Source organism: Emydura macquarii, unplaced genomic scaffold (assembly GCF_026122565.2).
Source record: "Emydura macquarii macquarii isolate MOO-44397 ecotype Brisbane River unplaced genomic scaffold, CSIRO-AGI_Emac_v2 contig_2297, whole genome shotgun sequence".
Taxonomy (NCBI): Eukaryota; Metazoa; Chordata; order Testudines; family Chelidae; genus Emydura; species Emydura macquarii.
Genome location: NW_027132434.1, coordinates 2,955,657 through 2,982,351, shown reverse-complemented (window position 1 = coordinate 2,982,351; position 26,695 = coordinate 2,955,657). Strand labels below are relative to the sequence as shown.

The window sequence follows — 26,695 nt, the reverse complement described above, 5'->3', positions numbered from 1 at the left end:
GTGCAAAATGCAATGGGGAATTGATCATCCCTGACATTGGGGACGATTTTACTACTCTCTCTGTTTGGTGACAGTGGTGTTGCTTGTCCTTGGCAATAGCAGTGGTGCATCTCATGTCGGTGCCATGGTCGTGCTGCTGGTTGTCCATGCTGGTGTTATGGCCAGTGTCGTGATCTTTCTTGCAGTCATACTGATCGATTGAATTGTTATTGGTGCATAGCATCTGATGGCACCATCGACAGGATGGCTGACTATTGGGCCTTTGATCTCTGCTCTGTCTCTTTCATCGGTGCCAAGCTGGAAGAGGATGCTTTGTCTGTCTCTCAACTCCGTACTGGGACATTTCGAGTCCTTGAGTGCCAGAGCCCGAGTCGTACCTGAGGAACCTCTCGCCTCATGGGCACTAAGTTTTGGGGCTGTTAGTCCCTAGGGTGAACTCCTTTTCCTTGCTTTGCTCCTGCTTGGAGACGTTGAGGATCTTTTCCTGAGAGTTCTTTCAGTCTTTTCTAAATAAGTGTTTTCTGTCCTGGGTCAGAGGAGAGTCTGAGGTTCTTCTCCACCAAGATAAACTTCAACCTCAGATCCCTCTCTCTCCTGCTCTGGCATTAAATTTTTTTTTTTTTTTTTTTTTTTTTTTTTTAACAGTTTGTGCATTTTTGCAGCATTTGTTTCCCCCAGGCAGCAGACACATTGGCTTTCAGACACTGGGATGGCATCCCTATGGTACACCTTTTAAATCCTGATGAACCAGGCATAATATAATAGTCTATATTTTGGGATTATTCCACTTATTCTATTCTAAATTGGGGTTTTCAGGAAGAGGGAAAGAGGAGGGGAAAAATAACCAAAGTTGTTTATTGGATTTTTTGTTGGTTTTTTTAAGAAGGTAAGTAAGGTAAACTACTGACTAAACTAAACTACTTCTAAAGATATTCGTAGTAGGACAAGTGAAATCTGGAACTGCTGAGGGATCTGTCTCAGACTGTGGACGGTTGAGAAAGAACTGATGGGGTCGGGTCACACACATGCCAGAAAGGGTGCTGTGAGACAGAAGCTGCGCACACATGGCCTGGATGGGTACTGCTGTAAAGATCTCCAATCAAGGATGCGGGATGTGATGACACCTAAAGTGGAGCACCCACAGGGACATCACTCAAAGAAGAACAGGAATCCGACGTGCCTGACCTGCTGTGTGCCATCAAAAGAAAGAACACCAGATTTCTTTTGGCATTCACAGAGGAGTTGCACATGGTGCACCATTGCTTTTGGGCGCATGAAACAAGCATTAATTGGTGGGATCGCATTATCACGTGGGTCTGGGATGACAAGCAGTGGTTGCAGAACTTTTGAATGAGCAATGCCACCTTTATGGAACTGTGTGCAGAGTTTGTCCCTGCCCTGCAGCAAAACGACACCAGAATGAAAGCTGCCCTCTTGGTGGAGAAGCGCATGGCAATCACAGTGTGGAAGCTGGCAATTCCAGACTGCTACCTGTTGGTCATGAATCAGTTCAGAGTCAGGAAGTCCACCATTGGGGCTGCATTACTGCAAGTGTGCGGGGCCATTAATGACATTCTGCTACGAAGGATCGTGACTCTTAGAAATGTGTGGGAAATAGCGGATAGCTTTGCGGCAATGGAATTCAAAAGTGGCAGGGCAATAGATGGCATGCATATCCCAATTTTGGCCCCAGACCATCTTGTGATGGAGTACATCAATAGAAAGGGGTACTTCTCTATGGTACTGCAGGTGCTTGTGGATCACAGTGGGCATTTCACTGATGTCAACGTGGGGTGGTCAGGGAAGGTGCATGATGCATGCATCTTCAGGAATGCTGGCCTGTACAGAAAGCTGCAAGCAGGGACTTTCTTTCCAAACCAAAAGATTCCAATGGGGGATTCTGAAACGCACATAGTGATCCTGTGAGACCCGTGTACTCCTTTACTCCCATGGCCCATGAAGCCTTATACGGGCAACCTGGACAGCAGCAAGGAGTGCTTCAATAACAGTCTGAGCAGGTGCCGAATGACTGTGGAATGTGTGTTTGGCAGATTAAAAGCATGCTGGAGATGCCTTTATGGCTGGTTAGATCTAAATGAGGAAAATATTCCCATGGTTATCACTGTCAGCTGAGAAGATGCAATGTGAGCTCTCCACTCCAACTAGCAGGAAGCGGAATTTCAAAAATTCCTGGGCCTTTAAAGTGGGAGGGGCAGATGGCTGCAGGGCAGCGGAGTTTAAACTGCTGACCAGAACATTCAGGATGGGCATTGAGGGACACCTCCTGGAGGCCATTTACCACAACATAACCAAGTGCGGTGTCTACACTGACGCTTTGTTGCTAAAAGCTCTACATCTCTCATCGAAGTGGTTTTACTTTGTCGCCAAATCAGGGAAGTTTTGTCGGTGGGGGAAAAGAGGCTTTGCAATGTTTACATCTCCACTGTTTTGGCGCAAAACACTGACTTTGGTCAACAAAACTCTGTAGTGTAGTCCAGGCCTAAGTTAACTCTGCAGTGAAGAGAGAGTGACTTATCCTCGTACCAGGACTATGAGGCAAATCAAACAAGTTTCCTTCTAAACGGAAGAAAGGAAACACTATAAAAAAACTCTAACATTAATGACTAACTACTAAGTACCTAACTACCTATCCCTAACTATTTATATAACAAAGAACAGGTCACAAACACTGCAAGCTCCAAGCTGTAGCCAGAGAAGCAATTAGTAAGGTTAGGTTCTGCCCTGCCCCCTTATACCTTTGGTTGGTGGCATGAAGACACTCAGGGGGCAGGAGTGGTCAGAGGGCACTGGTTGCATGTACACCATCAGTGGAACATATACAGAGAAGCACTTGAAGTAAAACCTTTCATAGGGTTCTTTATCTGAATGCATTACCACTAGTGTATTTTCAATCCTTTACATTTTATACCTAGAAAAAAAATGCTAAAGGATAAATCTTCATTTAAAAAATAATTACATTTCTGTGATCACTAGTCAGACATTGACTGTACAAAAAAGCAGTTTCCTGGATTTTGAATTAAAAATCTCTTATTTCTTACTTTAATACCATTCATTTTAAAAAGGTGGAGGTGACAATTTGCTGGGGGAAGATTTGTAAAGGAGATCACAAGGGCTTTTATTGGAATGTTTCAAAAGCAATAAAGGCACATGCACGCACAGCCCCTCTTCTTATACCCCCCCTTCCCCTCCCCGCCCAAGAACAGAGATTTGTTTTAGATTTTGAAATATACAGACAAGACTCATTGGCTGCATTGTTGGTTTAGTAGTTTGAATTTAAACCATCTTTTCCTAAGATGCCCTTTGAATCCTCCATTTGCTTAGTTGATGCTTTTTAAGATTTACAGGCCCTATAAAACATAAAATATTCATGGCATTGGGCTCTTTTTGCTTTTTCCTCCCATCCTATTCACCAATTAGTACTTGATCCTACAGTGATCTCAATGTTAGTTATACAATATCCAAATTACTCTCCTAGCAACAGATTAATGTCATTATTACTTCACTGCAGGTCCCAGAACATTCATCCTGGAGGTGAGGGAAAGAAAATATTCAAACAAAATCTTTACACATGGCAATAAGAATTGAGAAGTGTACTGGTAAAGTAAGTTGCTGCTAGAAATACTATCACTGTTAGCAAGGTAAGACAGTTCTATAAGGACAAAAAATGTTCAATTTATCATGGGACTTTTCCAGTACCTTGATATTAATGAATGCTCTCGACAGCAACGAGCATTTACTGCATTTTCCACAAATTATAAAACACTGAGAAAAGTAATCTTATTACATACTTGTCGCTCAAGATCTTGAATTCTTTTTGTATCTGCTGCTCTGTCCTTTAAACGATTCTTCTGTTGCACAGACTGATTCCCAGCTTCGGTTCTGAGCTTATCAACCTATCCAACATATGCAATGGTACATTACAAAAATATATGCAAAAGGTTCACTTCATTAGCCCAACTGAAAATATTTGTAATTATTTCAAATTAACTATAATGAAAGTATTTCATATTTGAACAGGACTCATACAGAAGTCTATCCTACTTATCAGTATAGTTTGTCTGATAGCTAAAAGCCTATGGGCCAAATTTTCATGCTGAGCTATTGTCTCTGTGCCAGAGAGGGGCAAGGGAATTGTAATCTAGCTGCAGATATTTAGCAGAGAATTCCCTCATCAGAAGGGAACTTGTTGCGGACAACTCTTTGCCAGGTCTGTGCCCTGAATGTCTGCCCTCAATCCTCTTGATGTGGAGTGGGGGGAGTGGGAGGTGATGTGGTAGAGCTAGCCTATGATGTCCTCTACTGAGGTAAGGTCAGTTAAGGACACAATTTAAGAGTTCACAGCTTTGCATTCAGTGATGTAATTTAGAGATGCACAGCAACAGCTCTAAATTATAGAATCGTAGGACCAGAAGGGATCTAGTCCAGTCTCCTGAACTTATGGCAGAATTAAGTATTATTTAGACCAGTGTTTCTTAACCTGGGGTTTTAGAGGGGTCGCAAGTGCAGAGCTGGTATTGGGGGTGGCAAGAAAGGCAATTGCCTGGAGCCACAGGGGCGCCATGAAACTAAGTTACATGCCTCAGCCCCGTGGGGGTGGGACTCAGGCTTCAGGGGTACAGTAGTTTGGAAAGGTTAAGAACCACTGATTTAGACCATCCCTAACCTACTCTTAAAATGTCTAACCTACTCTTAAAAATCTCCAGTGATGGAGATTGGAGATTCCACAACCTCCCTAGGCAACTTATTCCAGTCCTTAACTACCCTGACAGTTCACTCTCAGTCTTCTCTTCTCCATACTAAACAAATCCAATTTTTTCAATCTTCCCTCAGAGAGCATTTCTATATCTTTTCTAGACCTTTAACCATTTTTGTTGCTCTTCTCTGGACTTTCTCCAGTTTGTCCACATCTTTCCTGAAATGTGGCGCCCAGAACTGGATACAATACTCCAGCTGAGGCTTAATTAGCACAGAGTACAGCAGAAGAATTACTTCTCTCTCGTGTCTTGCTTACAACACTCCGGCTAATACACCCCAGAATGATGTTTGCTTTTTTTTTTTTTTTTGGCAAGTGTTACACTGTTGACTCATATTTAGCTTGTGATCCACTATGACTCCCAGGTTCCTTTCCACTGTACTCTTTCATAGGGAACCATTTCCCATTTTGTATGTGTGCAACTGATTGTTCCTTCCTAAGTGGAGTACTTTGTACTTGTCCTTACTGAATTTCATCCTATTTACTTCAGACCATTTCTCCAATTTGTCTAGATCATTTTGAATTTTAATCCTATCCTCCAAAGCACTTGCAACCCCTCACATCTTGGTATGTCTAAACCAGGGCTGGCTGTCAGGTTCAGGGAACCGGAACCAGTTCCTTGATGCTCCCATTTTTCCCCATCACCAAAGCTCTGGCACAGGAGAAAATCTGGCCATGAAGGTTCAAGTTTAATATCTGGAACTGAGCTCCCACCTAATGTTAATATTGCAATGCACTGCTAGAGAGATATTGGACCATTATATGAACACACATTCCGATTATCTACTACATCTCTGGTGGATGTTATTTTAGAAACATGGGTAATAATAATGCTTCAATGTAAAGTTTATCCTTCAATACACAAAACTGTTCACCCAAATGAGAGAGAAATCTCACTGTATTTCTCAAACATTTGAAAGTAAGCCTACCTTGAGAAAAATGAAACCAGTCAAGCCACCTCCTCCCCATCCACCTTGTGTTATAGAAATTAAGCTCTATGTAGGATTTAAACATCATTTGCAACCCTCTCCCTCACTTCAAGATGTTCATAATACAAATACTTTCTCTGCTTTCTACATGCATTCATGAACTGGCATTTGAATTAGCAGCCACTGAAATAAGTGGGGCAGTTCACACCTCACAGCTATTGTTTCAGGCTCTCTGACTTAGTTTCATTTGCTTCCTGTTTTGAAAGGTTCTCTTTTCAACTACTACAGCCCTTTTCTTCCAAGAAAAGAAAGTTTCCTCAGACTCTGGAGAATGATTGAGGCTATGTCTACACTACAGCTTATGTCGGCATAAGTTATGTTACTCAGGGGGATGAACAACAGTGCTATGTTGATGGGAGAGCTTCTCCCACTGACATAGCTACTGCCACTCATGGAGGTGGTTTTATTATGCCAGTGGCAGAGGTCTCTCCTGTTGGCATAGAACGTCTTCACTGGATGTGTTGCAGCGGCGCAGCTGCAATGCTGTATTTGTAGAGAAGCCTGAGAAGCTTGTCTCCAAAAGCTATTCCTTTCAGCTTCCAAAGGGTGCATGCCCCACACTTTGGGATAATGCTATTTTAAGCACTACCATATCATATGGCATGTATTTTTTAAAATTTTAGTGTAACAATGAAACTGCTACCTGGTACTCTTAGTCAATAGATTGTTCTTTAGGACATGCCTATCAATTTAGAATTATTTCCAGAAATGCCACTGAAGTGCCTACTGAAAATAAAATGTTTGAAGCTCTCAGACATCTAAATCCTCCATTTCACACACAGTGAATATCAGGCCTTCTGTATTTAAGTAAAAGATTTTGATGTATTCCAATACTGCACCTTGAATATGAAAGCTAGCATATATTGAATAACCAAGTTGTATCCTGTGGGCACTACTTCTATAAATACTAATTTACAAAATAAACCTTGAACTGTTGTGATCACCTGTAGTTTCAATTTCTCAATTTCTTCTTTTGCATATTTAAGACGAGTTGCATCTCTATCTAAAAGTTCCTGATTTTCTGCATACCACTGCAATCTCTTTTTCAAAAGACTGATTTCCTGTTTGTATGATTCTTCTATAATCTTTATCTCATAAGATTTTTCACCTACAAGGCAAGAAATACTTGATTTAATTTATTCCAGTTAGAAATCTGCAACAAAGCTATCAGTCAGATACTACATCATTCTCAGGTACATTTCAGGCACTTTGCCATTACTTTTTCTTTACCAAAGTTTAAAGGTGTGTCACAAATTAAGTTTTCAAACATAAGTCCATTTCAAAGCCTTTATATCAAATTTATGGGGCTGCTAAGCCCTCCTGTAATACAAATAATTAAGTTTTATACTTTTTTTTAGTGAAACACAGGTAAAGAGCAATTATCTTATTAATTGAAATGAGAGCCACCACAAATAAGTCCTTTACCTGAAGTAGAAACAATCTGGGCTCTTGCCAAATCTCTCTCTCTCCTCATCTGTCCCAAATCTACTTCAAGAGCTTGTTTGTCTTGCTTAAGCCGTTTTATCTCTTCCAACAATTTGGTTTCTTCCTTCTTAATTTTCACAGAAAACATGTGAACAAAAATAAACCAACAGAACATACATTTTATACCAAAAAAAAGTAACAGCTGTTTTTCCATCATAAGATGAATCACAGCTATTACACTGGTCCCTTAGCAGCTGATGTGATTGTCTAGGTTGGATATTATCCTTTCTACTATACAGTGCAGAAAGACTATATGATGTTAGACACACAATAGAGGCCAAATCTGATTTCTCTTATAACATAAAAGGCTCTTATCAGTCAAGTCTTAGAAGCCAAACAATCAGTTTGTAAGTAGACCACAAGTCTCGTTCACTTGTACCAATGAGCACTTTAGCTTTACTCCAGTTATGCTTTCTTGAGACCTAGAAGATGATCCTTTCAAACAAAATTTGCTTCTAGGTCTCCTGATTTCTCAAGTCCATGGGAAACAAATGACCAAGAGGGATGTTTTCTCTGAAATTCACACACCTCCTCGTGAGATCTATGCATACTCGCTGTCTGGACATGGTTCTTTCTACAACCTACTGGTTTTCTTCCAAGATGCCAGGTGTTCTTCCAAGATGCCCTTTCACTGAGATGTGGCTTCACACTATGACCACAGGAGAGAGAGACTTGTTCCCTCTATTGCTTTAAGAAAGTGACAATCTTCCTGCCTTAACTTCTCCATATTTAAAATGTGAGATCTTCCCTCATTCCAGTCTACTGCTGATTATCTGAATAGCATGGGGGACACGGATTTTATTCAGATATAGGGGAGTTTAGATAATCAAGAAGGTAGGAGTGGCAGTGCAGGGAGCCCTCTGCAGCAGCTCTGCTGTCCTGGCCTCCCTCCCTCCTTCCTATAACAGCAGGGCTGCAGAGTGCTGCCTTTGCTGTTGCTCCTGCTTTTTTGATTATTGTCGGAGCAAGGTGCCAGGGGGACGTTATGGTCCTGGTGGAGCACAGCAGGCACCACCTGCCGAGACTGCTCCGCTCTGTCAGTACCACAGCTGCAGCAAGGAGCCCTCTTCAGCTCTGCTGTCATGGCCCCACGCCCATGCAGAGGGCTTGTGCTGCCGCAGCAACCATTTCGCAGCAGGACTGCCTCCCTCGTGGCCAGTGTCTATGCTCTATTGGGGGACAAGGAAGGGATTCATATAAAGCAAAGGTTTGGATAACAGGGTTTTGGAAAACCCAGAGTATCCTGTATCTGTAAATTTATCTTCTGAAATATAACATCTTTGGCTGTCTATCGTAAGAGCAAACCCTTCCCTTGCAGAATACAGAAACATTTCAAAACTCTGAACTGGCAGAGGCACCCTTAAGGATCTGCCTACTGGTTACCATCTAGAACCCGCTCAGAGAGCTGAAAAACACTAAACTTGCCTATCACGTGTTCTTTATCGGTGTCTCAACTAAATGTGCACCTGTAAATGCCCGCATACCATCTTGTTGGCTGCTATCATTCTCATAGAACGTTTCAGGATAACCACTGCAGCACCAGCAGTGATGACAGTGGCTAAAAACATCTTTGAGGGGAATCAATTTCCTTCTTTGAAGACTAGTTTTGTGGGTTCAATTGATTACTCATTCATGTTATTTTCAAATATTAAAACAAGTCAGGTTTAAATAAATAAAATTTATAAAATATAAATATAAAATATAAATATATAAAATAAATATAAAATAAAATTATAAAATGGTATATCTTTTTAGTATAAGGAAAAATACTACAAAATTTCCAATTTTACTTTACACAATAAATCTATGGTATGAACTGATAAAATATTTATCTCTTCATGTAAAATAAATGTATCAGGCATATGCTTCTGGAATACCAAATTCACTTACCTGTGCTACTCGAAGTTCTGAAATCAGTTCAGTGAAACTCTGGCTTCTTGTTGGTTTAGAATCCTGCTCTAAACGTGACAGGGAGTAATTTTTATCCATCTGTTCTCTAATTTAACAACAATGACAAAAAAGAACATTATGTAGTTTGATGATTTTACGTAGCTTTCTGCTTCATTAACACTATGAATTCTGGCAAATTGTTTTTGAAATCATTTAAAAACGAAACAAAACAAAACATTGAATAGGTTAAAAACAAAGCCAAAAGTTATTCCTGGGATGTCAGAAACCAATCCAGCCATCTTCATAAATGCTAACTTGATGATAATTGCGAAGATTTAAATAAAACAACAAGTTGTTATATGATAAAAATCAATAAAGGTGAAATCTACTCCCTTTCCTGCACAAAATTGCAATAAAAAAACCCACCTGTGATAGAGAGTCTCAGAGCTTCGGTCTACAGACTTGGGCTCACCAATGTTGCTTAAAAAAATAGGCATATATATGTTCCCGCATGGGTCGGACTCAGGCTCTGAAATCCACCCCTCCCCGGGGTTTCAGAGCCCAATCTCCAACCCAGGCAGGAATACAGCTATTCTTAGCGCTGCGGAATGAACCCAAGTCTGTAGACCTAGACTCAGACTCAGTGACATGGGTTTTTTTTTTGGCAATGTAGATAGATCCATAAAATCCAAGTAGGCCACCTTTGCTTAGGAAAACTACATGTGGTCTGGGGATAGAATCTACTCCCCATGAACTAAGCTCAGCTGTGAACTGCTATGCAAAGATCTGTAAATAGTGGATTTGCACAGTAGTTGACCCTTTGCCCTGTTACTGACAGATCCCAGTTTTACAGAGGGGGAGATTCCTCCTATATAACCACTGCTCAGTCACTCATCCCTCAGCATGGTGATTCCTCTGTATTGGGGCCTTCCATGAGCTGCTGGGTGAATTTCATCTTATGAGAATACTTCTGTATAATAATAATCAATACATTTTAACATGGTGAATAAAATTATATTACCAAAAAGGCATGCTCTCCCCCATGCCTTCATTTAATTCTGTGGCCCATTCTATGTATGAACAAACATTCAATCTTGAAATGTAAAAACAACCATCTAAGCAACAAGCCCTATTTGGAGACGTACAGGAGCAAGAGAAAAAGGAAGGCTAAAAATCAAATTTGGACACTTCTTCCACCCTTCCCAATTTCAATGGAATAGGAGCTCACTGGTCACCTATCATCATCTATGACAAAACAAACAATAGGATATCAGACAGGCTTGCTAGTTGTTTTTATGGTTCTACTTACTGAGGGTTTGTCTACATGGTGAGTTAGAGCACAACATACTGGTGCAAATTAACTGGCTTGGGCGGACCCTGGTGTGCACTAAAAGTTCCCTACTGCATGTTAATGTAGTCCCATTTCAGACAGTACTACGTCAGTGCACAACAGGGAACTTTTAGTGTCTACCAGCAAGATCCACACAGGCCAGTTAGTGCAGAAAACATTACTGTAGATACATTTATACCCCACTGGTATGGACTAACATACAAGACCCTCAGACCCACTCAGATTTTACGTCTTTAGGTTAGAAATTTAAACATACTCACCTTAAGGATGCTAACTCAGACATTAAATGTTGATTTTCCTTAAACATCCTTTCCTCATTTTTCTTGTTTTGTATCTGTAATTCTTTCATTTGCTTGTATAATCTTTCGTTTTCCTAAAACAAAAAAGACAACTTTCACTCGCATTCATTTATTAATAATCATTTTATCTGGCGCAACAGCATTTTCACTGTAATTTACACGTGTATTTTGCTTTCACCACATTCTTAATATTTAGATTTCATAAAGCAAATACTGTATTATTTTATTAATAGAATATAGACTAAATATAAATGACAGAAATTTATAAAAATAAACCATAATAATAAATAATAATAATAATAATAATAGGCCATATAATTGTAATCACTGAATATTCACACATATAGGCAAACATATTTATGTTGTACGAGATCTTGATGTTTATAACAATTTGTTTTACGAGCACACATGAATATAAAATACTTTCTTATTAATAGGCTAAGCTAAATTTAATACACATTTAACAGGGAAAATACCAAGTGTTGTTCTAAAGCCAAGTCTACACTGCAAAGTTGGGTCGATGGAAGCCACCTTCTGTGGACCACATAATATCTGTGTCTCCACTGCCAGGTCCATTCCACCGACCTAACTTGTTAGAAACATCAATAAATCCACCATTGTGAGAGGCGTAGCGCTAAAATCAAAGTGGATGGGTCAAATGAGAGGCAGTGTAGGCAGAGCGTTGCATAAATCTACATCATTGGCCTCTGGGAGGTGTCCCACAATGCTCCGCTGTGACTGCTCTGGACACTTTTTGTTTTAACTCCACTGCACTGCAGCAAGGGGCACAGAAAACAGCCCTTCCCCTCGTCAAGCCCCAGGAAATTTTGAATTCCCATTTCCTATTTGGTCAGCGTGGAGAGAGCTTGCTAGCACAACCTATCATGGCGACCGAACTCCCCAAATGCGTTCCAGCTTGGAGTAGACCTGAGCAGTTGGATCGCATCAGTCTGTGGGAAGAAGAGTCTGTTCAGGGACAGCTCTGATCCATCAGAAGATACGTTGATATCTATGAAACAATATCGCGAGGCATGTTGGAGAAGGGGCGCAGTAATACCATGTTAAAATCAAAGAACTTGGGAAGGCGTATCAAAAGACAAGGGAGGAAAACAGTCATTCTGGTTTATTACCAAAGACATCCCGCTTCTACGAGGAGCTGCATGCGATTCTCGATGGTGACCCCAACATTTCCCCAACGCAGCAATGTTACCTTGGGGGGATTGGAGTCCAGGGCCAATGATGATGAGACTGTGGATGAGGAAGAGGAGAAGGAGGAAAACAACTGGGGGCAGGTGAGTAGTGTATCCATTATCTCCAACAGTCTGGAGCTGTTTTTAACCCCAGAGCAGCCCAACCAGATGCAGCATCTTGGCTGACCAAGATGCTAGAGAAGGCACCTCTGGGGACTATGGAATTTCAGTCATAGTGTTGGGATTACATCCTCTGATGTATTCCATTTAATACGAAAAACATTAGTGGAGTAGTGGGAATGGGCTTCCCTATAGGTGCTCCAGCTATGTAGAAGGTTGCCCCTGGAAAAGACTGTTTATGTGCACAGGGATGGCCCAAGAATCCTTCATGGATATCTCCAGGAAACTTTCATGGAGGTACTCTGCAATCCTTTGATGGTTTCTTGGGAGGGCAGCCTTATTTCTTGCACCACGATAGGATACTTTCTCATGCCACTCCATTATTAAATTTTCTGGCATCATCGCAGAACACAGCATAGCAGCATAAGGACCAAGTCTGTACCCAGACGCTTGCAACAACTGCTCCCTTTCCACCTGTTTCACCTTCGGAGACTAATATCATATAGGGTTACACAGGTTAGACGGTTCAAGTTTACAATACATGTGCTCATACCAAAAACAACAGTGCGTGTGATCCCTCACCCGGCGTGGTTTCTGGGTCCCCCAACCACAGTTTCTTTAACATGAGATTGTTCTGGGTGGCAGGGATCTCGGAATGGGTATTAATGTGTTTTCTCCTGGGCAAGTTGTCCCCCCCACCTCCCCTAAAGCTACCTCCTTCAAAAAACGAATTTTGAGAGGCTAAACAACATCCCCTGATCATGTTGCTGAAGAAAGGGGGGCCTTATCCACAATACATTCTGTGCTCCAAAGATGTCCCAAAACTGGAGGCACAAGCCCCTTACTCACCATGGCTGGCACACCAAACTGACCCATGGAAGAGGTAGGAATTGTGATTCAGTTCACTTGAGAATAAGAAAGGGAATGATTTTTACATTGCAACTTTGCATTTCACCCATGGTACGCACTAACAATGGTTGCCTTGTGCTTTGAGTGCCTTACAGTGGAAAGCATGGCATTCAGCACATCCTCCACTCCTCGGAGAGGCTGTCACAGATTAGAAGGTGGAAAAAGAGAACTCAGGATGACATGTTCGATGAGATAATGAATGCCTCTGGGCAGGTGACACAGAGTTAAGATTCTGGAGTATTTCATTGTCCGAAAAACTGGACATGGACATGGAGAGCAGCCCAGAAATATGAGCATGCAACGCAGGATGAGATGCAGCGGATAATGGAGGGACCAATCATACATGTCGAGTTGAGTTTGGTTGAGTTTAGGATAGACTCCCTCTGGAGCCCCTGCAGAACTTCCAGCAACAAGCAACCTCTTCCCAAGCCCCCATCCCCAAGCGTTCCAGGAGGAGGGTGGGCAGGATGCAGTATGTGCTCCACTCAACACCTGAAGAGGGGATTAGGAAGAGAAGGTGGCCATTCTAAAAACTTTCAATGTGCAGGCTTTGGTGCTTGCATAGACAAGCAGCTTTTGTTTCTCCCCTCCCACTTCCATTTGAATGGTTGCTAACAGTTAAATAAAGAGTACTTAATTACAAAGAAGTTTACTTTTATCACATGTACGTAACAGTAGAGGAAAAGGAAAATCATTTATTATATTTATGGGGGTGGTGGGGAAAAGGGAGGTGCTGGATGGTACTGCAATGGAGGGGATAGTATGGGAGGGCACAGCACAGATAAGTGGTGCACATTACTGTGGCTCATTACAAAAATGAGTTTTCAAAGCCTCCCTGAGGCGCAGAGCTCCTCATTGTGCTCTCAGCATTGCACTGGTATCTGGCTGCTCAAAATTTGCGGCCAGCTGATCTGCCTCCAAGACCCAACCCAGCAGAAACTTCTCTCCCTTTGTCTCGTAGACATTATGGAGCACACAGCATGAAGAGATAACTATGGGGATATTGCTTTCATTGAGATCTAATCTAGTGAGCAAACTGTGCCAGAGAGCCTTTAAATGCCCCCAAAGTGCTCATTCCAGCACCATTCTGCACTTGCTCAGCCTATTATTGAACCTCTCCTTATTGCTGCCCAGGTTTTCGGTGTCCGGCTTCATGTGCTATGGCAGAAAGGGGTAGGCTGGGTCTCCCAGGATCACTATTGGCATTTCAACATCATCAATAGTTATTTTTTGGACTGGAAAAAAAGTTCCTGCTTGCATCTTTCTGAACATTCCTGAGTTCCTAAAGATGCATGCATCATGCACCTTTCCAGGCCACTCCATGTTTATGTCAATGAAACGCCCTGTGATCCACCGCTGCTTGCAACACCATCGAAAAGTAACCCTGTGTCAAGTAACTCTGTGTCAAGGTGGTCTGGTGCTAAGATAGGGATAATATGTGCTATCTATTGCCCCACCACAGTTAGGGAACACTATTGCAGCAAACCCATCCACTATGTCCTGCACATTTCCTAAACTCACTACCAGTCTTAGCAGAAGTCTATTAATGGCCCTGCACATTTGTATCACAGTAGCTCCCACGGTGGATTTACTGACTCTGAATTGATTCCCAACTGACCAATAGTAGTCTGGCATTGTTAGTTTCCACAGAGTGATGGCCACTCACTTCTTCACTGTCAGAGCAGGTCTCAAGTTAGTATTCCTGCGCTTCAGGGCTGGGAACAGCTCTACACAAAGTTCCAGGAAAGTGGCCTACATATCTGAAAGTTCAGCATCCACTGCTCATCATCCCAGACCTTTATTACTATGCGATCCCACCAGTCAGTGCTTGTTTCCAGGGACCAGAGACGGCACTCCACCAAATTCAGTTGCTGTACGACAGCCACTGGCAACCGGGAATAGTTTCTTTCTATGGCTTGTAGCAGGGCGGCTTGAGTAACATTGCAATTTTCTGTACTGCAGCTCCTCTCTCAGCTTTGGAAATACTGTAGGATAAGTCACAAGGTGTTTGTGATGCTCACAATGACAGTACAGAGCTGAGCAGGGTCCATGCTTCTTGGGAAATGGCGTATGCATGGTGAGCCAGGTTTCGAAAAGTGGCACAAAAAAGAGTTAATTTGTTTGCTGTTGACATCAGGGGAGGAAGGGAGGACATTGCATCATGGGAGGCTGAAAACCTTCCCAAAAGCTCTTACAGCTAGTTGCATTGTGGGATACCTACCCACAGTACACTGCTCTGTTCATCGATACAAGTGCAGCTGTTGGGGACACACTACCCTGACACAATGAGCGTGGTGTGATCACACCTGACCAATTTCATTATTTCAGCAGGTGAATGTCGATTGACATTAAATCAACTTCACTTCAGAGTACAGACATACCCCAAGATTAAAAAGCAAACTCCAATAAAAATTCATTAATATTAATTGTGCAGCGTTTCAGTTAACACAACTTGATGTTAGCACTGTGTAGTAGGAATACCTGCAGCTTTCAAATACTTCTGCTATGTTGTCTTATAATATTCCATAGCAACCCACTGAAATTTTTGTTCACTGTTTAAAGAGACACTCATGGTTGGTAGAGCCACAGTTCAATCAACATTTTTCTTTTCTGTGTATGTCTGTAAAGTGTACATAATTCCATCAATTTTAAAAAAGTGTGGGGTCCGAAGAACTAGCTGAGGATAAGCCTCAATTGTTCTCCAGTCTCAGCTTTCATTAAAAAGCATCTCCGGCTACTGTGGTCGAGAAGAAAATGTTCAAAATGTAATCCAAATGTAATCGATATATGTTGTCTGTTTAAGAGAATCTTACACTGCAAAAAGGTGTGTTCTAAACTCAGGTTAGCTAACCTTGATTAGCTAATTTAGGTTAAACAGCAATGAAGACATGGCAATTCATCTTTAACTTGGATTAACAGCTTGAGTTCAGCGCCATTAGAGGGGGGCAGCTCAAACTGAAGCCTTTAGTGGCATTGAATTTGATCTGGTAATCCAAGTTAAAAGCTGAGTTGCCATGTCTTCACTGCTGTTTTACGCCGAGTTAGAATGCGAGGTGGCTAACCTGAGTTAAGAACACATGGTTTTTGCATTATAGACATACCCTGAGTGACTGCTCATTTTGGTGTCATGCCTGACACTAGGGGAGAAAGAGGCTGCTCCCACTGTCACCTGCGGCACTCATGTGGCATCCCAGCCAAAGCTTTATAGCAGAGCTACTGATTTTCATTCTCCCAAAGGTGAGCTTATTAGCTCCTAATTCTTGAACTGTGTAGGTAGTGCTAGTTTTTTACTCGTTGTTTGTAAGAGGGAGATGAGATTAAGTGTTTGAATATAAATTAACATTTAATAGTGAACGTATTATTGCTTTTTAAAATATAATTTCATTTATTTACAATTCTAGAATATGGGTAAACCCTTTAACATCAAATGCCAAGGTTGAATGGGCACAATTGGTTTAATTTTCCATGGAAGTACAGGCGGTAGCTTTCAAAAGGTAAGGGAACACTGTTATAGGATTTTTCAGTATCTTCAGGAAACCACATATTACAGCTAGCATGTGGGATTCTCTTACCTTGAGACTCCCTCCTTTTTAAACATGCTTTTAATTTTAAAGAGTCACTTGGTGTATTGTTTAGAGGATAGGGCCAGCAATCACAACATAAATAGAAAAATTCTTGTTCAGTTATTCAACATTCCGATCTCACATCACCAGTTACGGTACTTCCAAGAAATTTAAGCATGATCTTGACTGCATCAGAAATTAATTCAGCTGCAAAAGATGCCAAAATTTATTGCTTTAAGCTCTGAGGGAAAAGAAAAAAAATCAGACTGCTTACACACATCTGGCAGTCAAAGCACATGGGACTCAGAAAATGCAAGACAGGCTCTGTGTCATACCCAATCCTAGAACAGAAGTTTCAAACTCTGTTCTCTAAGTTTTCTACTTTTCTACCAATGCAGTCAAAGATACAAGTTGCATCTTTGACCTAAGAAGAAATGGAGAGATGATGCAGATACATGATAGCAGAGCCAAGCTTATGTCCACAATCCTAATTTATCTTGGGAAAACTAGTTTTCTATATGTTTTGGGGAAGATTTTGATTCTTTATTGGCCAAACTGTATTTAATCTGTTAAAGTTTTCAGCTCACAGGTTATATTCTTTTAATGCAGGGAACACTATATAACTTGGGAAGAGCCTACTCAAAACTAGAAAGATAAGCTCTTTTGAAAAGTGTGTAATTTATTCATGCCCGTCAGGCCTAAACCTCTACTGCTTTTTAGAGAAAGGTATCTTTCATAAATAGAACAGCAGCAACTAGTCAAGGATTTCAACTAGGAAAGTTTCATTCTCAGAACAATCAGTGATAATTCATAGTTTTTCCATTTACAAAAGGCCCCAGTATGGCAGCTTTTGAAATTCTGAAGAGGTAAAGGAAACCCCAGAAAGTTTCATTTGGTAACAATTCAACTAAGTGTTTTTAAGTTAAACACACGTGAATCTCATTTGTGAAGGCGCACAGGAGCGCTAAACCTCAACTATGGATACAATGACCATGGCAGATGGGAGCCTAACTTCCTTACGTACTTTTAAAAATCCCACCCTAAAGTTACAAAAACAGAAAATTAGTTTATCTGATCTTTTTGTTTTTACAGCTAACCAAAGTGTATACCACCACACATCACTCTACCTGTTGATAACCCTGAAGAAGGTTCTCTTGATCTTGAATTTCTTTTTGGATTTGCTTTAACTTTTCTTCTGTGACAGGCTCTGTTGCTCCAAGGTGAAGCCATTTCTTTTCTCTGCTCAGCTCTTCCATACTATTTACCTTTCATAATATACAAAGCACACAAAATGTCAATAAAACAATTGTTAGATAAAAGTTCTCTGGAGAAAGCTTTGCATTAAGTCAGATGGCATCTATTGGCTTCTTTTTTATAAAACACATGGAAACAGAGTACTCTGAGCCTTCAGAACTACTGGTGTCTTCATAGAAGCAACATCTGAAAAAGTGAAGTACTTGCAAGATTGTAGTAATATGCACATCAGATCCTGTTCAGTTCTAAGGGCTCCTCTATATGGGGAAATTTACCAGCAGAGTTATACCATAATACAGCGTAATTCCCCATGTAGACAGTCATTCTAGAGCAGTGGTTCTCAACCGGTGGCCCAATCAGCACATAGCTGCAGAGCATGTGATAGCCTCAGGGCCATACAGATAGTATATGTATTGTGGGGATGGGGCCCACATAAAGCTGCAAATGTGGCCCACAATGGTAAAAAAGTTGAGAACCATTGTTCTAGAGTAAGAGTGTTCATGTGTTATAACTATAGCAGTATACTTGAACTGGTAAAGTTCTGGTGGTAAATTTCCTTGAGAGACAAGCCTTAAGTGTAGTTTTGTAAAAAACACATCAGAAAGCGTATATAACATTTCTGATTTTATTTTACCATAAACTGACATTATATTAAACATTATTTATAGCTATAGCGTAAGGATTTATAATTGGAAGGGCTTAACCTTGGGTAACATGCTGCTCTGGAACATGTAATATAGGCTGCATCTACACTATACACCAGCGGTTCCCAAACTTTATCATATTGCGTACCACCAACATAAAACACCATCACCTTTATGGGCAGAGGGCAAGGATAGGGCTGGGGCTGAGAGGGGGAGCGGCTGCCGTGCTGCTCGGGGGTGGAGCTGGTGCTGGAGCGGCTCCTGGCTAGCTGCTTAGGCTCCTGGCTAGCTGCTTAGGGCAGAATGGCCAGGCCACCGTGCTGCTTGGGGACAGGGCTGGCACTGGAGCGGCTCCTGGCCAGCCCCCCAGCAGCAGGTGGACGTGTACCATTGGGAGGTGGCCTGTGTACCACCAGTGGTACGCGTACCACAATTTGGGAACCGCTACTATACACCACTGGTGGTGGCATGTAGTATACATGTAGCTATATGCTGCAGTGAAAAGCAGGCTGCATCCACACTGCAGCATGTAGCCATATATATCAGTAAATGGCTCTGGCAGAGGGGAGGTAGTGGAGAAAGGCTTCAGCAGCTTCCTGTTTCCAGAGCCTTTCACTGCAGTGAGGAATAGCTCTGGTGGGGAGAGGCAGTGGAGAAGCAAAGGTCGAACCTTTCCATACTCCATCCCCCACACTACCCTTTCACCATTGCTGGATTCTTTTCCTGAGGCAAGGAAAGGCTCAAGCAGGGGAAAGGCTGAGCCTTTCCCAGCTGCCTCTCTGCTGTCAGAGCTTTTCCCTGCTGCAGGAAAGGACTTTGCAGCAGGTAGCTGGCACAGCCTTCCCCCTTTGCCTCCTCTGTGCCAGAATTCTTCCCTGCTAGGGGAGTCTTTTCCTGCGGAGGGGAAAAGCTCCAGCAGCAGCAAGGCAGCGGGACACTAGACCTCTAAAGATAACTGTAGATGAGCAGACATGGCTCAGGCGAGCAGAGTGGATAGAATATATATTCACATACATCCACACTCTCTTCAGGTGTCTTTACTCTACTTGTCTAAGCCATGCCTCACCAACTGCACTGTTATTTATACCCACTTTTCCTTTGCCTTGGGTAGAAGATAATAAGGTACAGTACCTTGGTCTGAAGTACATAGTTTTCTTGACTCAGCTGAAAAAGCTCTTTCTCATGTTGCATTTTCATTTCTACCATCTTGTTCTCCATTTCCTTTTCTTTCTGTGAAAATGTGTCTTTTAACTGCTGAATTAAATCATGTGCTCCTTTCAACTCTTTCTCTGTTTCTTTGGCTCTTTTTAGCAAATAAAGCTCTTTCTCACTATTTTTGGCAGGGAAAAATGAGGAATCCTGGTGAAGAAAAATTACCAGGGAAACACCACATTGAGATAATTGATCATTCATTATCATTTCCATTTCATTTCAATAAGATGAATTCAAGATTTAAGGTTAGTCAATACCGTATTTTCTTTCTGTGAATTATTTCACTGAGCACTCTGAAGATCTATAGAGCTAACCATGAGTGTTAATATAGTTAAACAAGATTAAGTGTCCATGCCAGCAAATATTACATTGAAGGAAAAAACAGTTGAGAAGGATCTTCAGGACACAAGTAAAATATACAGTAAGTTATAAAATTATCATCTTTAGATTTTGGGGTTTTTTCTAAGCAAGTCCTGTTAAAATACAATTTTAAAATAATAATTGTACTATGGTTCTGGTTAAAAATGGCATTGATGTCAAAGAGCTTGTCCTTCTATGGGTGCCAAATCCTATAATCTTACTTGAGAGAAAAAAATGAATTTCTAACTACTGTTACTCTTAGCACTGCAGTGCCAATACTGTTAAGAGCGAATCAGTTGGATTCTATTCTGACTCATTCTTCAGAATTGCTAAATCCCAGTGAAAAATAAATATTTCACAGTGAACAAAGTTATTAAGGCGCTTTGAGTTGCAGTAGCTCTAAAGTCAGATTTTCCTATTAGTTCTACATACATGCAGTTACCACCAACTTCAGCAGGAGTTGAACATGACCAGATGATGGGATAATGAGGACTTTTTAATACATTTTAGTAGGGTAAAAAATAGTTATTTACCTGTTCTGTAACTGTTGCTCTTCAAGTGATTGCACATGTCCACTCCACATGAGGTGTGAGTGCCAAATGCATGAAAGACAGGGATTTTTCCCCCCTAGTGATATCCATTGAAGCAGTGCCTGTGCCCTGTGTCCGCATGTGCTCCTGATTCTGGGTACAAAACGTGGAGCCACCCCAGAACAAGCTAGACTCTGAAGCAAAGGGGAAGGAGGGTGGGATGTGGAATGGACATCTCGAAGAACAACAGCTAAAGAACAGGTAAGTCATTTTTTTTCCTTCAAGAGTTTGCACATGTCTATTCCACGTTAGGTGACTCCCAAGCAGTTTGAAATGCAGGCAGGGCTCCGAGTCCAGCTGAAAAGAGATTGTAGAACAACCTTTCCAAACCAGGTATCATCCCTAGAAGCTGCAGCAATTGCATAATGCTTAATAAACCAATGTGCATGCGTCAGAAATTGGGTTATATCCCCAAAACAATAACAATGTCACTTGAACTCTTGTGGAATGTTCAAAAATCTTTTAAGGAGGAGTGGTCTCAGCAATCGCATATCATACTGATATGCATGGCGTGATCTAATTTGAAATTCTTTGTGAGGAAACTGCCAGCCCCTTTCATTCTGTCAGTAAGGGAGACAAACAGCTGAGGGGATGCACAGAATGGCTTAGTTCTATCGAAGCTGCAGGCAAGGGCTCTCTACATGTCTAAAGTGTAGAACCTCTATTCATCTTAGAATCATAGAATATTAAGGTTGGAAGGAACCTCTGGAGGTCATCTAGTCCAACCCCTTGCTCAAAAGCAGGACCAACCCCAACTAAATCATCCCAGTTCCCTCAAGCTCAGTTCCCTCAGACTCTCCTCGTAAGTCACCCTAATCATTTTTGCTGCCCTTTGCTGGACTCTCTCCAATTTGTCCACATCAGATTCCTTTCTGTAGTGGGGGGTCCAAAACTGGCCACAATGCTCCAAATGTGGCCTCACCAATGTCGAATAGAGGGAAATAATAACTTCCCTCTATCTGCTGACAATGCTCCTACTAATGCGGCCCAATATGCCATTAGCCTTCTTGGCAATAAGGGCACGCCATTGACTCATATCCAGCTTCTTATCCACTGTAACTCTCAGGTTCATTTCTGTAGAATTGCTGCCTAGCCAGTTGGTCTCCAGTCTGTAGCAGTGCAAGGGATTCTTCCATTCTATGTGCAAGACTCTGCACTTGTCCTTGTTGAACCTCATCGGATTTCTTTTAGCCCAATCCTCCAATTTGTGTAGGTCACACTGTATCCTATCCCTACCCTCCAGCGTATCTTTTACTCCCCCCAGCTTAGTGTCATCTGCAAACTTGTTGAGGGTGCAATCCACTCCATCCTCCAGATCATTAATGAAGATGTTGAATAAAACCAGCCCCAGGATGGACCCCTGGGACACTCTGCTTGTTACTGGCTGCCAACTAGCCGTAGATCACTACCTGTTGAACCCAATGATCTAAGTCAGCTGTCTGTCAACCTTATAGTCCATTCATCTAACCCATACTTCTGTAACTTGCTGATAAGAATACTGTGGGAGACTATCAAAAGCTTTGCTAAAGTCAAGATACATCACATCCACCGCTTTCCCCACATCCACAGAGCCAGTCATCTCATCACAGAAGGCAATCAGGTTGGTCAGGCATGACTTGCCCTAGGTGAATCCATGCTGACTGTTCCTGATCAGTATCCTCTCTTCCAAGTGCTTCAAAATGGATTCCTTGAGGACCCATTCCATGATTTTTCTGGGTACTGAGGTGAGGCTGACCGGTCTGTAGTTCCCTGGATCCTCCTTCTTCCCTTTTCTGAAGATGGGCACTATATCTTGTGACTATGTGACTTAGTGAAGAAAATTGGTAAGTAAATTGTTTGGCTGAGGTGAAAATCCAAGACTATCTTTTAAAAAAATTGGGAGTGAGGCCTGATAGAGACTTTGTCCGTATTTTTAAAAAAACCATGTAGGGGACCTGCTCTGAGGGCCTGCAGATCCCCCACCCTCCTGGATCATGATAGCCATAATGAAAACCACTTTGATGGAAAGCAATGTAATCAGGAGCATGCAACCAGGCGGCTCATAAGGTGGGCCATTACAGTGAATACCAGATTAAAGTCCCAAGGCATGGGCAGTGAGAAGGAACTGAAAGAGGATCAGAGTGGCTTCACCCTAGATACCCTTCACTGGGAGCACAAATTGATGCAAGACACACGAACAGCCCCGATGGGTACTGCTATGTGAAAAGTCTCCAGCTCCAGTGCACTGGATATGCTCACACCTAACATGGAATGGATATGTGCAATCACTTGAATTGACAGTTATTCCCAAGCAGGAGTGAACACAAATTTCAGAGCAAAACTTAAGTTTCAGGCAACCTGCAGCACTAGCAGTTCCAAAAAAAAGTTTTACTTGTAAACTGAACAGAGTTGATATGGAAATCACCAAGAGGCAAACATGAAACCACACAATGCCATTTTTAGTCACTTTTCAGAAAAGAAATTCACTTTAAAATTATTTTTGCTAACATTTTAAAAACATCCTATTTATTATCACTCTAAGTCTAGCTTCTCATACACTCACTGGAAGCCAACTCCTGTTCCTGGTATGCACAGAGGTGCCAGAGAAGAAGGAAGAGCAGCATTCTGACAGGTAGTGCAACCTCCTATGTGCTGCTTTCAAAATTTCCTTCAGGTTCTTTTATGAGCCTTTTTACTTCTTGAAAAAGTCTATGAATAGAACCAGAAAAAGGCAGCCACCACACACAGCCACCTGAGCTGCGTTGCTCCATGTCTTACTTACAGAAAAGCAGGATGAATCCAGGCATAAATACAAATAAATGCATAAAATTTCCTGTCAGGCAACAAAAATCTTGCTTTCTTATTGGCTGCCCACTACCTGCCTGAATAAAGGAGGAAGAAATCCCTTCACTGGTTTGTCAACCAAGTCATTTTTCTGTTGAAATCAGATGATATATGCTCTTAAACATAATACGTAGTACTAATACAAAGAAGAGAGACAAATACAGTTACTAACTTACATTCCAAGTAAAATAGTTTTATTTGGAAGTTTTATTTAAATTAAACTCATTTGGTACTGAAATATTAATGTTTAGAAATTAGATAATGTATAGCATTTTCACAATAACATTAACATAAAACCACCAAAACAGGCTGATTTGGGAAATTAAAGTAGCAATATGACTTTAGTGATATGTTTTAGAAGACCATCAATATCTGATTAAAGAAAACTCTTCATGCAAAATTTCATTTCAAAATGTTGTAAAAGGTGTTACAAAAGGCAAATTATTCATCATAAGTGTTCTAATTTTGAGCAGTAATAACTTAAAATACTACACTTACACTTTGAGACTCCACACAAGAATCCATTTTCTCAACCTGATGTCCAAAGTCAGTAAAAACTGACTGGCCAGACGTAACCATACTGTTGACCTTTTTAGAAGCTGGTTCATTTATTGCAGATCTTATTATCCTAGTAGTAAACAATGTTTCTTCATTTTGAAAGGAAAAAACAGAACAGAACAAAATTCAGTGAGTGATATACTGTGAAGGACTGTGCTTTCAGGCTATAAAACCAGTGAAAATGCTTATTTTCTACTTGTGAACAAAATGTTTTGTATGTACATGCTCTCAAAAAGCCAAGTATATTCATATGATCCACCAGTGCTAAGCCTCAAGCTTCTGGCTCACAATTCAGGCATGACATAGTTAAGATTTTCAGTTAATTTGAGAACATCCCCAACAAAACATGTGCAATGTTACTGGAGATGTAGTAGCCATCAATTCCTTTATAAAATTTTTTATTTATACTTAAAGAACAATAAGTATAACTGTAATTACCAGTATTTCCTGTAGGCGAAGAACCAGGATAATTATCCATTAATTGGATAGCAATAAGCTAGCTTGGTTCATGTTGTCAACTTTTTAAAGAAAGAACCAACCCACCCACATATATGTGAAGATAATGTGCCACAGCAGAAATAATACCAATCTTAGAAATAGACCCTGTAGCAAAACGAAACAAAACACGCTTTAATTGTGAGAGTCAACATCTATTTGTAACTGCCAACATGACACTGGTGCATGCAGTGTTACTGTACCTGTGTTGGTCCCCAAATATTAGACAGATAAGGTGAGTGAAGTCATATCTTTTATTAGAGCTCTCTGTAGGCTTAGAAGTGTGTCTCTCTGACCAATAGAAGTTGGTCCAATAAAAGATATTTTGTAAATCTGATGCCTTTTACTCTTCTGAAGAGCTTGTCTCTTTCAGGTTGTATTTCTGGTACTGCTGGTTGAGAATATGGTTGTTTGCTTCTAGGATTACCTAAAATATTTTTCCTGGGAATTTTAAGGAAGATAGATATACCTTTCCTTACCAGCTACCTCTGTCACCATTTTATCCAGAAGTTCCCTAAACAGTCTGCCTCTCAAAATAAGGGAACTGTCATTAGCTGTTTTACCCAAGAATGTGTTCCACATGCTTCCTGGCGATCACATTAGATGCTACAGAATGTAACATCTGAAAACATCCAGAGAGGCATTCTCTGTAGTGCCTCAGAAATAACAAATATTGCCCACAAGGTGCCAAAACTGAACAGGAATATTAACAAAGTTTTGAGTTCAAATGAACCAAATCCAGAAATTCTGTCTTTATTCATTGGTCAGTCTCCACTGTACAAGCCACTTGGAAGCCGAGAATTCTGGGAGAGTTTTTTTTCCCCTCAGTGGGCAACCTCAATGTCAGATTAATGAGCATTAAGGAGAAAAACTAATTCTGGAAATAAATAGGAAATAAAAGCATTTTTTTCTTTGTATTTTCTAACAAGCTTCAAAAACTCACAGCAGAGGATAAATATAAAATGTATATAAGGAATAGGATGGACCACAAATTGAAACAGGTTACAATATCACTCAAACAAGTTAAACTATCCAAAAGGATTTCAACAGAAATGAAGATTATTTAGTTGTATAGAATACTTATATTTACTAGAGTATAAATTATAACAGATGTACATGCTTTTTTGAAGGTAGAATTATTTTCTATTCAGTTGGTCAGCTCATACTTGGTGGAGCGTGGGCTTTGAATAATCATGTATGACTAGAGTAAAATACAATTTTTACTTAGGAAGTACAGCTGGTCAAAAATGTTTTTTCCTCCCTGTAGAAAGTTTTGATTTTTCATAACGAGATTGAAAATTTGTTATAGTTTTTGATAATTTTTTTTTAAAATAAAAAAACAATAGTTTTTGAGGAGAGCAGACACTTTCCATGAAAATTTGCATATAATCAAAATCAAGTTTTGATGAAAGATTTGATTATCTCTGTAAAGGAAGATTTGAAATCCACATGTAAATATATGCTACAAAAGAAAGATTACATTTCTACTATGAGTTCTGGTAGTTCTATTCAAGCATAAATTGATTAAATTTATTTTTCTTATTTCACTTTTGGACTAACTATGATGTCCATGAGTCAGTGATATCAAAATGCATCAACTTGTTCAATGGAGTAAACATCGCACAATCTGATTCGAATGTGAAGGTGCTTTTCTCCTAAGTAATTGCAAAGATGCAGTAATCCTGAGAATCTCACACTGGATTTATTCTTTCAGGAAAAATTAATACTGCTATAAGGCTCTCAGATTTAAGAAGTACATCACATAAACTCTAACACTATTTTGTGTGCGTAACATCAAAATCAAAAGCTTTCTGGGTTAAAAAAGATTAACCTCTGAACTCTGCATTTAAGACAGAATTACATGTATAAAAATGTATGTTACCTTTTTGGCTTGCTTTATCCAGAGGTGATTTGGCTTTCAAACTTGGCTTTTTGAGAGTTTCTTTTGTTGCTTTTTTTTCACTGATTGTGGAAAGTTGTTTTAAGGGTGAAGTGGGTTTACCATATCCAGAACTCCTAACCAATACATGATGTCCAATGGGAGATTTCTTCTTATGTAAAGGTGCTGTACTTCTAGTGCTCTTGTACATTATTTGCTTATTAATCACTGAATCTAATCTTTTGTTCTTCCAGGAGCTGGACTGATGTGCCTGTATAGAAGAAGTGTAGTTTGTAACAACCACAAAAAA

At 40.7% G+C, this 26,695-nt stretch overlaps 1 protein-coding gene across 1 annotated transcript in view; it reads right to left on the bottom strand.

Annotated features, from left to right (window-relative positions):
• CEP162 (centrosomal protein 162) overlaps positions 1–26,695 on the bottom strand; it is an 86,968-nt gene that overhangs the window by 18,998 nt on the left and 41,275 nt on the right. The window contains exons 12-20 of the mRNA XM_067560746.1: positions 26,389–26,656; positions 23,952–24,100; positions 19,600–19,827; positions 17,698–17,835; positions 10,750–10,862; positions 9,139–9,244; positions 7,189–7,315; positions 6,708–6,871; positions 3,810–3,914 (exon numbers count right to left, since the gene is read on the bottom strand). Of these exons, the coding sequence (XP_067416847.1) occupies positions 3,810–3,914; positions 6,708–6,871; positions 7,189–7,315; positions 9,139–9,244; positions 10,750–10,862; positions 17,698–17,835; positions 19,600–19,827; positions 23,952–24,100; positions 26,389–26,656 (1,398 nt within the window). The remainder of the gene's footprint in view (positions 1–3,809; positions 3,915–6,707; positions 6,872–7,188; positions 7,316–9,138; positions 9,245–10,749; positions 10,863–17,697; positions 17,836–19,599; positions 19,828–23,951; positions 24,101–26,388; positions 26,657–26,695) is intronic.